At 40.6% G+C, this 15,671-nt stretch overlaps 1 protein-coding gene across 1 annotated transcript in view; it reads right to left on the bottom strand.

Annotated features, from left to right (window-relative positions):
* The window catches only part of ALDH8A1 (aldehyde dehydrogenase 8 family member A1), a 31,734-nt gene extending 21,520 nt beyond the window's left edge, over nucleotides 1-10,214 (bottom strand). The window contains exons 1-3 of the mRNA XM_003898150.5: nucleotides 10,005-10,214; nucleotides 4,020-4,167; nucleotides 2,612-2,767 (exon numbers count right to left, since the gene is read on the bottom strand). Of these exons, the coding sequence (XP_003898199.1) occupies nucleotides 2,612-2,767; nucleotides 4,020-4,167; nucleotides 10,005-10,142 (442 nt within the window). The 5' untranslated portion in view covers nucleotides 10,143-10,214. The remainder of the gene's footprint in view (nucleotides 1-2,611; nucleotides 2,768-4,019; nucleotides 4,168-10,004) is intronic.
* Nucleotides 10,215-15,671: the final 5,457 nt, after the last annotated feature.

Raw genomic sequence — 15,671 nt, 5'->3', positions numbered from 1 at the left:
GCTTTGCTTATATGTAGCCACCTTCAGGGAAATGAGTCTAAAATATATTCCAAGCAACTGCACCTTTTAAAACAAAGTAAAGTCAATATGATTCACCCGTTTCTTGATGGTTCATGATTATGAACAACAGCAATACAAACTCCAGAGGTAAAGAGTTGTCACCTATTATATAGCCAAAGCAATAGAAATCATTCTGCTACGAAGATACATGCACGCGTATGTTCATTGCAGCACTTTGCTATTCACAATAGCAATAGCAAAGACATGGAATCAACCCAAATGCTCATCAATAATAGACTGGATAAAGAATATGGAGTACATATACACCATGAAATACTATGCAGCCATAAAAAGGAACGAGATCATGTCCTTTGCAGGCACATGGATGAAGGTAGAAGCCATTATCCTTAGCAAACTAACACAGGAGCAGAAAACCAAACACCTGAATGTTTTCACTTATAAGTGGGAGCTGAACAATTAGAACACATGGACACAGGGAAAGGAACAACACACACGAGGGCCTGTCAGGGAAGGTCGGGGAAAGAGCATTAGGATAAAGAGCAAATGCATGCTGGGTTTAACACCTAGGTGATGGGTTGATAGGTGCAGCAAACCACCATGGCACACATTTACCTATGTAACAAACCTGCACATCCTGCACATGTCCCCTGGAAGTTCAAAAAAATATAAAAAATAAAAAAACAGTTGTCACCTATCACTAAACAGTTCCTGAATGTGATGCATTTTGAGATTTATAGACTGAGCTTCACTTTTTCAAAAACGTCTCCTTCCTCATTATTTTAACTGTCCGGCTGTTATTTCTTCTAACACGTTTCTTTACCTTTATTTCAAATCTGTTGTGGGTTGAGACATAAAATCTCAAGCTTTCTATAATTATTCATAAAATAGGGGCCAATAGGTTCGGGGTATTCCTTGTGAGGGCCCTCCTATCAGTAAAGCCAATAACCTTTGGCACATAGACTGTGACATCCATTTTGGCTAAATATTTTTAAATAAAAATTCTCTCTAGATTATCACTTGTATCCTGATCAGAGAGATTTGCTGGATGAATAATGTAATCAGCAGCTAGACTGTGTCTCCATGCAATATTCTGAAACTACCCAGGTTTCCAACCACAAAACACACAAATATAAAAATCTACCTTCTGAAAGGAAATTGATTCACCTTATTTTATACTCTTCCTTCAAGCCTGTGCTATGAAAGTAAATGCATCTTTTAGATTATTACATTTCCCATTGAAAAATCCATTCTTTAGGGGATAAAAATATTTTTGCAGCAAAATGTATTAGCATGTTTCTTAGGAGGAGGTAGAGCTTTTCACAATGCCTTGAAAACATAATTTCTGAAGGTTTCAAGGAACCAAAGCAATGAGATGTCCCAATTTTTTTTTCCTTTTAACTTATATTCATAAAATGTAACAAGTTAAAAAATGATTGTTTTTTTCTTCGAGGAAACAGTGACATCTAGTGGAAAGTTTTAGTCATCGCAGACATTTATTTATACGTTCCTCCAAAGGTCAAGAGGCAAAGGAATGCATGAAGTAAGATAGTTCTCAGTAGAGGCTTATTTATCACATACCTGGCACCATACTACATGCCCTACGCTTATTAATTTATTTAATGTACATAAATAGTTCTTCCTTTTTTTTTTCTTTTGAGACAGAGTCTCGCTCTATCACCCAGGCTGGAGTGCAGTGGCCCGATCTCAGCTCACTGCAACCTCCGACTCCCGGGTTCAACCTACTCTCCTGCCTCAGCCTCCCAAGTAGCTGTTGCAGATGGAACCTCACTCTTGTCACCCAGGCTGGAGTACAATGGCACGATCTCAGCTCACTGAAACCTCAGCCTCCCGGGTTCAAATGACTCTCTGCCTCAGCCTTCCAAGTAGCAGGGATTGCAGGCGCCCCACCACATCCAGCTAATTTTTTGCATTTTTAGTAGAGACAGGGTTTCGCCATGTTGGCCAGGCTGGTCTCGAACTCCTGACCTCAGATGATACACCCATCTTGGCCTCCCAAAGTGCTGGGATTGCAGGCGTGAGCCACTGCGCCCAGCCTGGTTTTTCCTTTTTTAAATATAAGTAGAAAAAAAAAATCCTAGCATGCGAATTTATGTATTTACTCTTAGCATCATTCTTTTCCCTATGATTTTCCAAGATAATGTTTCAGGAATAACTCGAGAACATGAGGCCTGGCATGGTAGCTCATGCCTGTAATCCCAGCACTTGGGGAGGCCAAGGTGGGAGGATCACTTAAGGTCAGGAGTCCGAGACTAGCCTGGCCAACATGGTGAAACCCTGTCTCTACTAAAAATATAAAAATTAGCTAGGTGTGGTGGCTAGTGAGCCGAGATCATGCCACTGCACTCCAGCCTGGGCGACAGAGAGAGACTCTGTTTAAAAAAACAAAAGTAGGGAATTTGACACAAATAAAATAAACTAGAAATAGCTTTTTTAGGCCAATGGATTTTAGGTAAAAGAAAAATATCAGCTTTTCCTTTTCCTTAGCCTGTTCCTTGAGGACAATGACATAGAATGGTGTGAGCAACTGCAAGCATAAGCAGGAGGCGGGCTCTCACTGAACAGCACCTACCGACTCCCACCGGGGCCCGAACCGTGTAGTGCATGCAGCCCAGGTGGTCCATCTGCGTGCACTCTGACGTGTGGTGCAGGATGGAGGAAGCGAAGAACCTGAAGTTCTGCACAGACCGGGGAATGTCCATGGTTCTTGCCAGTGCTAAGGTTTTCCCTGTAAGAAGCAAACAACATAAAGCACTATCGGCTAATGGGGACACTCTATCCAACAGCTTCCACCGCCCACGTGTCCCAACTCACACTGAAACGGCCTGGATTCCTTCCAGCCTGGGGCAGGCATTTCTTGACCTCACAAATACTTGATCATGGTTTGATAAAACCATAAAATATTTCGGTATAAGGTTGGAAACTGAAGTGGGGGGTGAAAATTGAGTCAATAATCTTTGTTTTGTGGACTGAACACATCATTCTCATCCCCAGTTTGCCAGATGCTACCACTTCACCCACACAAACTCTTGCAATTCAGTCACCAGGCTTTGTACCTGTGACAAAGGCATTGAAATATGGGTGTTAGGACCGTTGTATTTGCACAGCAGAAAATGAAACACTTTCACACACATGGAATGTGTATTTCATGACCTCCCAACACATGGTAGAGTCATCAGAAGGGCGGCTGGGAACTCCCTGGCACGGGATGCTGCATGGCACCTGCTCGCCCATCACATGCCCTGCACGTCCTAGCTCCTGGATGGAGTAGAAAGAGAAACAGAAGCTTACCTGGACTGCTTCTGAGTTCTCTTTAGCGATGTAGGGAGACTGGCCAGGAACACCAACAGAGAACTATTTCCTTTTCAAGGGCTTGGACTCAGGCTGCTTTCGAATTTGGGCTTGGTTTATAGCACACATATAATTTTTAAAACTCTTGCCTTATCCTAACAGATATTCTTGCAAACATTTACAGATATTTACTCCATTATCCTGACCTCAGGGAAGGAGTGGAAAAAAAAAATCAGAAAATGTATCGGGGGTGGAATGGTGACTGACATATCAGAAAACATCCTAAATAACCTGACTGCATAACTGCTTTTCAAATTATCTTTGCTTTGAAATTTTCTGCTTAGAATGAGTAGGAGACTGCATGATCAGCCCTAGTTCTTCATCTCTCTATGTCCATGCCCTTTGCTGTATATATTTGCACTTCCTTTCATCCAATGGACAGAGTATATTTCTTTGCCCCTCAGCTTTTGGGTCCAGCCATGTGACTTTCTCTGGCCATCTGAATGAGATGGGGTGGGCCAGCTGCAAATCCTGGCCTTCCCAGGCCTGGAGCAGGAGAGGGTTTGCTCTCCACTTCTACTATTGACAGAGGAGCAGGCATATGGGCTGGCCCGATGGCCCCAGGAGGGGTAACATGAATAATCAGAGATGCCCTGAGTCCCATGTTACAGTTAAGAGGCAACTCTCACCTTGGTCTTTAGACTCGGCCTGGGCAAACTCCTCCAGGGACTGCTCCAGCAAATCCGCCACCTGGTTCAGGACCCGCGAGCGCTCCTGGGGGCTGCGGGATGACCAGCCGGGAAAGGCTTCTCTGGCGGCCTTGACCGCGGCTTCGATCTTTGAGGAGCAAATGGGAGAGAGGGTCACCTTAAAGCTGTTACTCCTGAGGGGATGGACGAAACCAGAATCCTCAGGTCTCCATACACCTCATTTTTTTTGTTGTTGTTGTTTTAGACGGATTCTCACTCTGTAGCCCAGCCTGGAGTGCAACCTCTGCCTCCAGAGTTCAAGTGATTCTCCCACCTCAGCTTCCCGAGTAGCTAGGATTACAGGCATGGCTAATTTTGTATTTTTAGTGGAAATGGGGTTTCACCATGCTGACCAGGCTGGTCTCAAACTCCTGAATGCAAGTGATCCACTCGCCTCGGCCTCCTAAAATGCTGGGATTACAGGTGTGAGCCACCGCGCCTGGCCCACACCTAATTTTGAATATTCAGCATGCCTCAGTGCTGGGCCACCCACCAAGTAAATGACACAGGTGTTTACATGACCAGCAAAGGAGGGGTACCACAGAAACAAAGAAACACACTCCATTTCAACCAATGCATCCCGAATGTGGTAATCAGAGCATTAGAAAGAAGCTATTTGAATTTTAACAGATGTACATTTTCAATCACTTCAGAAACTAGAATTTTTAAAAATATTGTGGGCCAGGAGTGATGGCTCATGCCTGTAATATTAGCACTTTGGGAGGCTGGGTTGGGAGGATCTCTTGAGCCCAGGAGTTTGAGGCCAGCCTGGTCAACATAGTGAGACCCTGTTTCTATACAAAGTTTTTTAAAAAAAATTAGTTGGGCATGGTGGTGCATGCCTGTACTCCCAGCTACTCAGGAGGCTGAGGTGGGAGGATCGCTTGAGCCCAGGAGGTAGAGGCTGTAGTGAGCTGTAATTGTGCCACTGCCCTCCAGCCTAGGTGACAGACTGAGACCCTGTCTCAAAAAAATGTATATGTTATACACATATTATATATATAGTGCATATATATAGTATATATATTACAGAAGAAGAAAATTAATCTAGATATGTGGAATCTCTAAAGCTTCTTACTCAGCTCTGACATATCTTATAAGGTCTGAAATTTTGGGTGAAATTACATCCTCAGATTGTCAATTTCACTTGAAATGACTAATTATATTCATAATTTATTGACTAATTTTTATATAAGGGAATATGCTAAATACTTTATACAAATTATTTTGTTTAAGTCCTTTTAAAATTCTATAAAATAAGTATTTCTATGCCCAATTTACAGATGAGAAAACTGAGACACAGAAACTCAAGTAACTTGCCATAGGTCACACAGCTAATAAGTGGCAGAATCAGGACTCAAACCCAGATTTTGGTGGTTCCCAGGATCACAGGTTGCTCTGCCTGCTGCCTGGTTCTGCCCAGTGGAAGAGGCCTTACTGGGGAAGAGGAGATTTGTAGCTGAACAGATGGCTTGGGTACTTGCTTTTAGAGTTACATACAAAAGGAAACAATATATGTATGGGAAGGTATGGGCAGGATCAACTCATGGCCAAAATGTGATGTAGGCAAAATAATTTTCAAGTCCTCTTCTGCCTTTCTCTTCTCTCCAGCAATGTCTAAGTAATGCCTTCTCCAGTGATGACAAATCCCTAACCCGTGTCTCACTCCTCTCCTTTCTCACATGCATGAAAAGTTATTAGAATCACAGCTGTCTTCCACCACTGGGCCCTGGCTCAGACTCAGAATCCTTTTCCATAGGCTTCTGGCAGCTGTGAGCATCTTTTTTGGAGGACTTGACCTGAAGCAATCTAGCCACCCGAGCCTGTGGTAGCCCTCATTCAAAACCTGACCCACACCCCTCCTTCATTTTCCTCATGCAAACTGACTGATATGGTTAGGTTTTGTTTCTCAACCCAAATCTCATCTTGAATTGTAATCCCCGGATGTTGAGGGAGGAAAGTGATTGGTTTGTGGAGGCTATTTTCATGATAGTGAGTGATTCCCCATGAGATCTAAAGGTTTTATAAATGATAGTTTTTCCTGGGCTTCACACGCTGTCTCGCCTGCCGCCAGACATGCCTGCTTCCCCTTTGGCCATGATTGTAAGTTTCCTGAGGCCTCCCCAGCCATGCAGAACTGTGAGTCAATTAAATCTCTTTCCTTAATAAATTACCCAGTCTTGGGTAGTATCTTTAAAGCAGTGTGAGAACGAACTAATACAATCACTTTTAGCTGATTTGAAGTAAGGTTTAAAATGATTCTCATCTTAATTAGAAATTTCTAGAAATATGGTGGCTTCACCTCAAAAACTAAATCTCGGATGTGGACCTGTAGACAGGATGGGGGAAGAGATGGCTTTGGTTTCCTCCACCACTAGCTGCAGTCATGAGGAAGCCCCACTGCCAGCCAACAAGAGGAGCATGAATTCCCACTCAATGTAAAAATCTGATCTTTTTGCTATTCAGAAAATTCAAGTCCACTCATATTTTCTAAGTTGCCTTATAGCACATCTTATGTCCATGTAATATAGAATACACATTAATGTACTACATATAACAATATTAGCATAAGCTAATACATAGAAAGCATTTACTATATGCCAAGCACTAAGGGCTTTACACATATTAGTCTGTTTAATCCTCAGAATAACACTATAAAGTAGATATCATTATTATCCTCATTATATAGATGAGGAGACTGAGCCTTGCAGAAGTTCAGCTCTAAGTCAAGGCCATGGATACCAAGTGGTGCAGCTTGTCTTTGAACCAGGCAGTCTGACTCTAGTATGTGCTTATAACTGCAATGCTATAATGCAAATGTGTGTGTGCACACATGTGCACATACCAATGGATCTAAGCATCAGAGATGAGAGTGTTAGCACTGTCCTCTGTAAAATAAGGATCATAATAGAGACTTCTAGGTTCTTATAACTTGCTTCTTTGGATAATCCATGTTAAAGGGCTTACTGAATGTACACTACCAGACTTTAAAATATACTATAAAACTATAGTAACCAAAATAGCATGGCACTGGTGTAAAAACACACACACAGACCTATGAAACAGAATAGATAATCCAGAAATAAATCCATGCATTTGCAGCCAACTCGTTTTTTACAAAGCTGCCAAAAATATGCATTGGTGAAAAGATAGTCTTTCCAATAATGGTGCTGGGAAAACTGGATAACCATATGCAGAAGAATGAAACTAGACCCCTATCTCTCACCAAATCAAATCAAAACAGATTAAAGACTTAGATAGATGTTAAGACTCAAAACTTTGAAACTACTATAAGAAAACACAGGGTAAATACTTCAGGACATTGATTTGGGCAAAGATTTTTTTGGGTAAGACCTCAAAAGCACAGGCAACAAAAGAAAATTAAATAAATAAATAAATAAATAAATAAATAAAATAACATTAAGCTAAAAAATCTTCTGCACAACAGAGGAAACAGTCAACAGAGTTAAGAGGCAACCTACAGAATAGGAGAAAATATTTGCAAACTATCCATCTGACAAGGTATTAATAACCAGAATATATAAGGAGCTTGAGCTTTTATGTATACATATACAACTCAATAGCCCCCCCCAACAAATCCAACTTAAAAATGGGCAAATGATCTAAATAGATAGTCCACAAAAGAAGATGTACAAATGGCCAACAGGTATATAAAAAATGCTTAACATCACTAATTATTAGGGAAATGCAAATCAAAACTACAATGAGTTATCATCTCATCCCAGTTAAAATGGCTATTATTAAAAAACAAGAAATAAAAAAGGCTGTTGAAGCTGCAGAAAAAAGGGAAGACACATACACTGTTGGTGTGAAAGTAAATTAGTGCAGCCATTATGGAAAACATATGAAGGTTTCTCCAAAAAAACTAAAAATAGAACAACAATATGATCCAGCAATCTCACTACTGGAATTTTTAATCCAAAGAAAAGGAAATCAGTATACTGAAGAGATACCTGTACCCCCATGTTTGTTGCAGCACTATTTACAATAGTCAAGATATGACCTCAACCTAATGTCTATCAACAGATGAATGGATAAAGAAAATATGGTATATATACACAATGGAATATTATTCAGCCATAAAAGGAACAAAATCCTGTCATTTGCAGCAACACGATTTGAGCGGGAGGATATTATGTTAAGTGAAGTAAGCCAGGCACAAAAATACAAATATTACATGTTCTCACTCATATGTGGAAGCTTAAAAAAGTTGATCTCATGGAGGTAGAGAGTAGAATTATGGTTACCAGCGGCTGGGAAGGGTAGAGGAGAGGATAGAGGTTGGCTAATTAATACAAAAATATGGTTAAAAGGAATAAGTTCTAGTAGAGTGACAATAGTTAACAATAATTTATTGTATATTTCACAATAGTTAGAAGAACGATTTGGAATGTTCCCAAAACCAAGAAATGATAAATGTTTAATGTGATGGAGATCCTAATTACCCTGATTTGAGCATGACACACTGTCTGCATGTATCAAAATGTCGCATATGCCCATAAAGATGTACAATTATTATGTATTAATTTTTTAATTTTTTTAAAAAAGAGCTTAATGACTGCAAAGCACATAGGAAAAGCTGAATAAATGGGAGCCACTGTTAGCAGCACCAGCAACATTTTTCTGGGTGATGCTTTGGGAAATTGGACATGCGGTTTGTATGGTAATCATATTTTTCAAGCCAGAAAAAAACTATGACTTACGGGATCAGATAGGATATTTGGAATTAGGATTGCTGGGAAATTGAACATATCTATTACTCTACTAGCTAGTGCATCCATATCTCACTCTATTTTCTAAAAAGATATGAGCAGTTAACTGCAGGAAATATTTCAGCTGAATTTGGCATGTTTGTCATTTTTAACTTCACTTTGGCAAACAAGGAAGAGTGGAAAACACAAAGCTGGATTTCCCAGAGCTGTGTTACGTCATTTGAAGCAAACAAAATTGCAGATTATAATTTAACCAATGCATTAACCAACATTTGCAAACATTAATCCCTAAGTCTAAAGGTTTATTTTAAATGCAAGACAGATTTGAAGTATTAACAAAAGAGAAAAAAATAGCAGTGTTCTTCAAAAAAAACTTTGCATAGAATATATATATTTATATGAAGGCGATAATTATATTTTAAATAATCTAGTTCTTTGTGCCTTAAAAATAATAAATTATAATTCATAAGGCATCAGATGACTATATATATATATCAGCTAGTCAATAATTGATAGCTAATCAAATATATCTCAAATATTTTACAAAATTCTCCAAGTAAAATTAATACTACATTGCTAAAAAAATGTAATGCATATACCATTAAACACTTTGAATAAGAAAAAAGATGCTGTTAAATCTAACTCCAAAAATATATGGGAATTTGATTTTGAGTTTCATCATTCAAATGATTGATTTTATTTTACTAGGTATTTTGAAGACATGAGAAATTATGAGAAGACAATCTAAAATAAAGCCCACAGTTTTTTGCTTGTTTGTTTGTTTTAGTAATGCTACACATTTTTTTTTTAAATTCCATGGATATAGTGGTAAATTTAAGCAGTGCTTGGTGGAGAAAAGGGAATATTTAACAAAGCGATAGCTCTTACAAATAATACTTTGTACTAGAAACTGATTAGGAAATGTTTGAGAATTACACACACACACAAACTGCACACGGGGCTATGTTAGTTTGGCTACAAAAATGACTTACTTCTGAATATAGTAAGACATTTGTTCTATGTATCATACAGTCCAGTTACAAGGTAAATCTTCTTAGAACTCGAATCTTCCTTCTATCATGTTTAACAATCCTACATCTTCCCCCAACTGCCTCTGCTTTTAGAAAATTGTTACCCATAATTGCCCAACATATTAAACACATTTCAGTCTTCTTTAAGTGCATATACTCACCTCATCTTTTCCACTATTTGGCACTCTGCAATACACTTCCCCGGTTGATGGGTCATAAGAATCTATATATGAGCTACAAGGTAAAAATTTTCCATCTATGAAGTTTTCCAGCATCAAAAGTGCCTTTGTTCCAGCCATAGCAAGGAAAAATTCTGCCTTTCCTCTTTATGACTGAGCACTCAGGTTGTCCCCACCACTGTCTGGACTCCTGAGTGAGCCTCCCCCTTCCCAGCCCCCATCTCCCCTTTGCCAATCAGTGAACGTGGGAGGACACCTGACACTCTCAGAGAGCATTCCAGTCTCCAAACTCAGAACTAAGAGAGTGGCTGAATGTTTCACAGACTTCTAGTGCATTGCTTGACACGGATAATTGTGTGTAAAACTAACAGCTACTTAAGTATGTGTTCATAGCCCTTTAAAATCGTCAAAAGGCATCTGTGTGTGTGATTTTATTGGGTTCACACTGTAAACTGTCCATTGCTCAAACACTGATTGGATGTCAGGCCCCGAAGCAAGTCCTTTACATGAATTTACTCATTTGTTTCACACAACAGTCCTGTATGAAGTAACCATTACTTCCTCTCTTTATAGAAGAAACTGAGCCTTGGAGCGGTTAGACCATTTTTCCACGGTCACATAGCTAGCAGGGGATGAACTGTAGCCTTTTAATCTCCAAATCATACACTTTTTTCTCAACACATCACTGCTCACCCTGCACAGGTGACTGAAGACAGATGCCCTCTTTCCATGGCTCATCTGTGTTTCTTTACCTTGGCTGCCCTCTCTCCGAAGAGCTGTCTCTTGATCCCAAAACCGGGGCCACAGTGGCTGTTCACATCTTCCTAGATGTGCCATGGAAATAAAGACAAGCCAAAAACATGTGTGACACATATAGCAGGGGGTTCAGATCCATGATGTAGCTGAGAATTTCTACAAATTGGTAAGAGAAATGAGCACCCCAACAGAAATGATAAGCAAAGATACCAAAAAGCAATCCATAGGAAAAGCAACACAATTGACTAATGAATATATTAACAATGCTCAGCTTTGTTGTTAAGCAAGGAATGTGAAATACAGAGGTGGCCTGATTTGCCAATCAGACTGGAGAGCATTTTTAAAGATTGAGGACATCTACTCTGTGGGGATGTGGAGAAGCATCCCTAGGCATAGGCGGGAGGGTTCGCAGAACACTGCTTGGGGCAATTTGTCAGTGTCTGGTCAATTTCCTTTCTAGGAATCTCTCCTACAGAATTACGTGCTCACAAACAAGTAGGTAAGTCACAGGACATCGTTTTTTATGATAATTTAAAAATCAAAACAACCTAAATGTCCATCAATTGGAGAATATTACAGTATAATTGTTATATTCATAACAAGGAATACTACTTAGACATTAGAAGGATGTATTGTTAAGTGAAAAAAGAAAGCTAGTGAATAATATATATGGTATAATTTCTTTGGCTATTTACATGGTTAAGGGGAAGGTGTTTTTACTCTAAATACTTTTAAACTGCTTAAATATTTTATGGCAAGCCTATATTACTTTTATAATTATGATTTATAGTTGTAATTCAGTTGAACATTAGGTACCAATATTCTAAAATTCATTGATCACATGGGGGCACTTGCTGGCTGTGCACCTCCTTAGGCCCTCTCTGCTTCCATCTTTATTGGTCCCTAGATATTCTCCAAAATTCTTGCTAATCTCTGATGCAAAGCAATAGGCAAACCCATTCCCTGTGAAACTAAGCTCCGGGCCCCTGTCAGCCTATCTAAAGACTATCTATGACACTCTGCTGAACAAAGGACCAACTTCTTGGTCTTTTTTTCTTTGCAGCTCAAAAGTTCTGCAGAAGCTTTGGAAATATAACTCATTATCTTTAGCATAACTACATTCTTTTTTTTTTTTTTTTGACAGTTTCACTTTGTCGCCCAGGCTGGGGTGCCATGGTGTGACCTTAGCTCACTGCAGCCTTGAACTGCTGGGTTCAAGTGATTCTTCTGCCTCAGCCTTCCAAGTCACCAGGACTACAGGTGTGTGCCACCATGCCTGGCTAATTTTTGTATTTTTTGTAGAGATGAGGTCTCGCTATGTTGGCCAGGCTGATCTTGAACTCCTGGGCTCTGGTGATCCTCTTGTCTCAGCTTCCCAAAGTGCTGGGATTACAGGCATAAGCCACTGCACCCAGCCATAACCACATTCTTGGCAAGAGCTCAATCTCCTCACCCAGTAAAAAGTAGAAAAGCTGTATAAAGATGTTAAAGGTGTACATTTTTTCTCAGCTTAAAATTTTTAACATTCCTTTTCTACGTTACTTTTTTGTTTTTAAATGAACTTTTATTTATTCCTCGCACCATATGCAAAAATTATTTTTTGAATCCATTTTATTTTTTATGTTTTTATTTTTATTTTTGGATACAAGTTTCCCTGTTACTCAGGCTGCAGTGTAGTGGTGTGATTATAGCTTACTGCAGCCTTGAACTCCTGGGCTCAAATAATCCTCCTGCCTCAGGCTCCTGAGTAGCTAGGACTACAAGCATGCCACACCATGCCTGGCTAATTTATTATTATTACTATTATTGCTATTTTGTAGAAACAGGGTCTTGCCTGCATTGCCCAGGCTGGTCTCAAACTTTTTTTTTCCTTTTGTTTTGTGTTAATGATTTTTGGTCGTATTACTATGCTTTTGTTGAAAATATCTTCCGATTTTTTTAAACACTGGTCACATATATATAAATACAGTTATCACCACATAACAACATTTCAGTAAACGACAGACCCCATATACAACGAAGGTCCCATAAAATTATAATGGAGCTAAAAAGTTCCTATTGCCTAGTGACATCATAGCCATCGTAATGTCATAGTGAGAGGCATTACCCACATTTGTGGTGATGCTGATGTAAACAAACCCACTGCACTGCCACTTGTGTAAAAGTCTACCACATACAATTATGTACAGTACCTAATACTTGATAATGATAATAAATGACGGTTAGTGGTTTATGTATTTACTGTCTGTACTTTTATCATTATTTTAGTGTATATTCTTTCTACTTATTAAAAAAAAAAAAAGTTAACTGTTAAAAAAAACCTCAGGTGCTTCAGGAGATTTTCCAGACGAAGGTATTGCTATCTGAGGAGACGGCAGCTTCATGCATATGACTGCCCCTGCAGACCTTCCAGTGGGACAAGATGCGGAGGTGGAAAGTATTGATGATCCAGACCCTGTATAGACCTAGGATAATGTGTTTGTGTCTTCATTTTTAACAAACAAATTGAAAAGTAAAATTTTAAAGTAAAAAATGTAAAAATAGAAAAAAGCTTATGGAAAAGGGGATATAAAGAAAATAGATTTATACAGCTGTACAATGTATGTGTTTTAAGCTATTATTACAAAGAGTCAAAAAGTATTTTATAAATGGAAAAGTTCATAAAGTAGGAAAGTTACAGTGAGCTAAGGTTAATTTATTATCAAAGAAAAGTATTTGCTCATAACTTTAGTGCAGCCTAAGTGTACAGTATATTGTCCAGTACTGTCCTAGGCCTTCACATTCACTCACCATTCACTCACTGACTCACCCAGAACAAATTCCATGGATAAGTGGCCTACACAGGTGTACCATTTTTTATCTTTTATACTTTATTTGTTATGTATTTTTCTGTTTAGATACACAAATACTTACCATTGTGTTACAATTGCCTATGGTACTCAGGACAGTAACGTGCTGTACAGGTTTGTAGCCTAGAAGCAATAGGCTATCCCATTTAGCCTAAGTGTAGAGTAGGCTGCACCATCTTGGTGTAAGTACAAGCTAAAATTTTTGTACAACCACAAAATCAATTAATGTCACATTTCTCAGAATGTATTCCCATAATGAAGCAAGGTATAACTATAAATACATATATGGGTAAATAAATACAATCGCATATACAGTTAGGGTCCATTCAGAAAACAAAAAGCATGGCAGGTTTGTCAAAATTAATACCAGGAAATGTTTACCCAGACGAAGCTGAAACAGCATGTAAGGGCTGCTGAGATAACCCAGAGATTAGCAACCAACCACAAAAAGCAGCTGCCATTCTTTAAACTGGAGGACAAAAAGGAAGGGGTGGGCTACGAGAAACCAGAAACTTTCAGGGCCCCCCCTCTCCGCCCTCTGCCCCAGCTGGTGTTGGGACTTTTTTTTTGAGATGGAGTCTCGCTCTGTCGCCCAGGCTGAAGTGCAGTGGCTCCATCTCAGCTCACTGCAACCTCCGCCTCCCAGGTTCAAGCGATTCTCCTGTCTCAGCCTCCCGAGTAGCTGGGATTACAGGCGCACGCTGCCATGCCCGGCTAATTTTTTGTATTTTAGTGTAGACAGGATTTCACCATGTTGCCCAGACTGGTCTCGAATTCCTGAGCTCAGGCAATCCACCCGCTTCAGCCTCCCAAAGTGCTAGGATTACAGGTGTGAGCCACTGTGCCCGGCCGGTGGTGGGACTTCTGAAGGGCATGGTGTGGCTGATGCTGGGAGGCCCAGAGCAGCTGGAGTACGGAGCTGGCGCCGTTGCCTGTCGCCGGAGAGTCGCTGACAGGCACTGGGGACAGAAGGTAGTCTCAGGCTCTTACTGGTGCTGCCCGTGGTCAGAAGGTCAGCTGGAGACAGAATGCGAGAAATACACAGCTCCCAGCCCTGGCACCACAGAGCCAAGTACCAGTAAGTGAATTTGGTGCTGAGAGACAGTGAGTACCACCCGGTGTGTGTATAAAGACTTCTGTAGCCCATCTCCTTGGGTCTCCAACAACTCTGCCTGATGTTGATGGACTTATCAGAATGTTTGTCTTTTTGTACAGAGTGCAAAGGATTCTAATGGGAGGACTATGGAAGGGAGATCTTTTTGAAGAAAGGACTTTTCCAAGGATGGCATGAGAGAGGAATTTTCTGTCACGTGACAGCAAGAGGACAGAAACCAGACAGGGTGCTTCAAAATAGTGCCTGCTACTGATCAGAACTCCCCACACAAGATCAGGCCCAGCGGCAGAGCAGGCGTATCTGTCAGTTCCAGTGACGTCCTTGTGCCATTGGCTGCTCAAGCTGGGCTTTCGCTGGTTTTTCTTTCTTTCTTTCTTTTTTTGAGACCGTTTTGCTCTTGTTGCCCAGGCTGGAGTGCAATGGCACAATCTCGGCTCACAGCAACCTCCACTTCCTGGGTTTAAATGATTCTCCCACCTCAGCCTCCTGAGTAGCTGGGATTACAGGCGCATGCCACCATGCCCGGCTAATTTTGTATTTTTAGTAGAGATGGGGTTTCACTCTGTTGATCAGGCTGGTCTCAAACTCCTGACCTCAAGTGATCCGGCCTCCCAAAGTGCTGAGATTACAGGCCTGAGCCACCGCGCCCAGCCTCGCTGGGTTTTTACAATGTGCTGGGCCTTCCCTCCCTTCCCCTCTGTCTTGTCAGCCCTTTTCTGTCCACAGTGCAACCACTTGATCCCCACCTGCAGGTCAACCACAGAGGTGATTCTGGAACCAGAGTTCAGCTGAGCTGGGAGAGACTTTCACCCTGGAGGACAAAGCATGGGCCTCACTTAGAGTCTGACCATGTCCGTTGACCCCAGTCCTGATACCTGAGCTCTGACATGCCCTCAAGGCCTTCTCTCTAAGCTTGGCACAGATGTTTCT

Source organism: Papio anubis, chromosome 6 (genome assembly GCF_008728515.1).
Source record: "Papio anubis isolate 15944 chromosome 6, Panubis1.0, whole genome shotgun sequence".
NCBI classification, from domain to species: domain Eukaryota; kingdom Metazoa; phylum Chordata; class Mammalia; order Primates; family Cercopithecidae; genus Papio; species Papio anubis.
The sequence above is the reverse complement of the archived record's forward strand: the minus strand, read 5'-3'. Positions and strand labels throughout refer to the sequence as shown.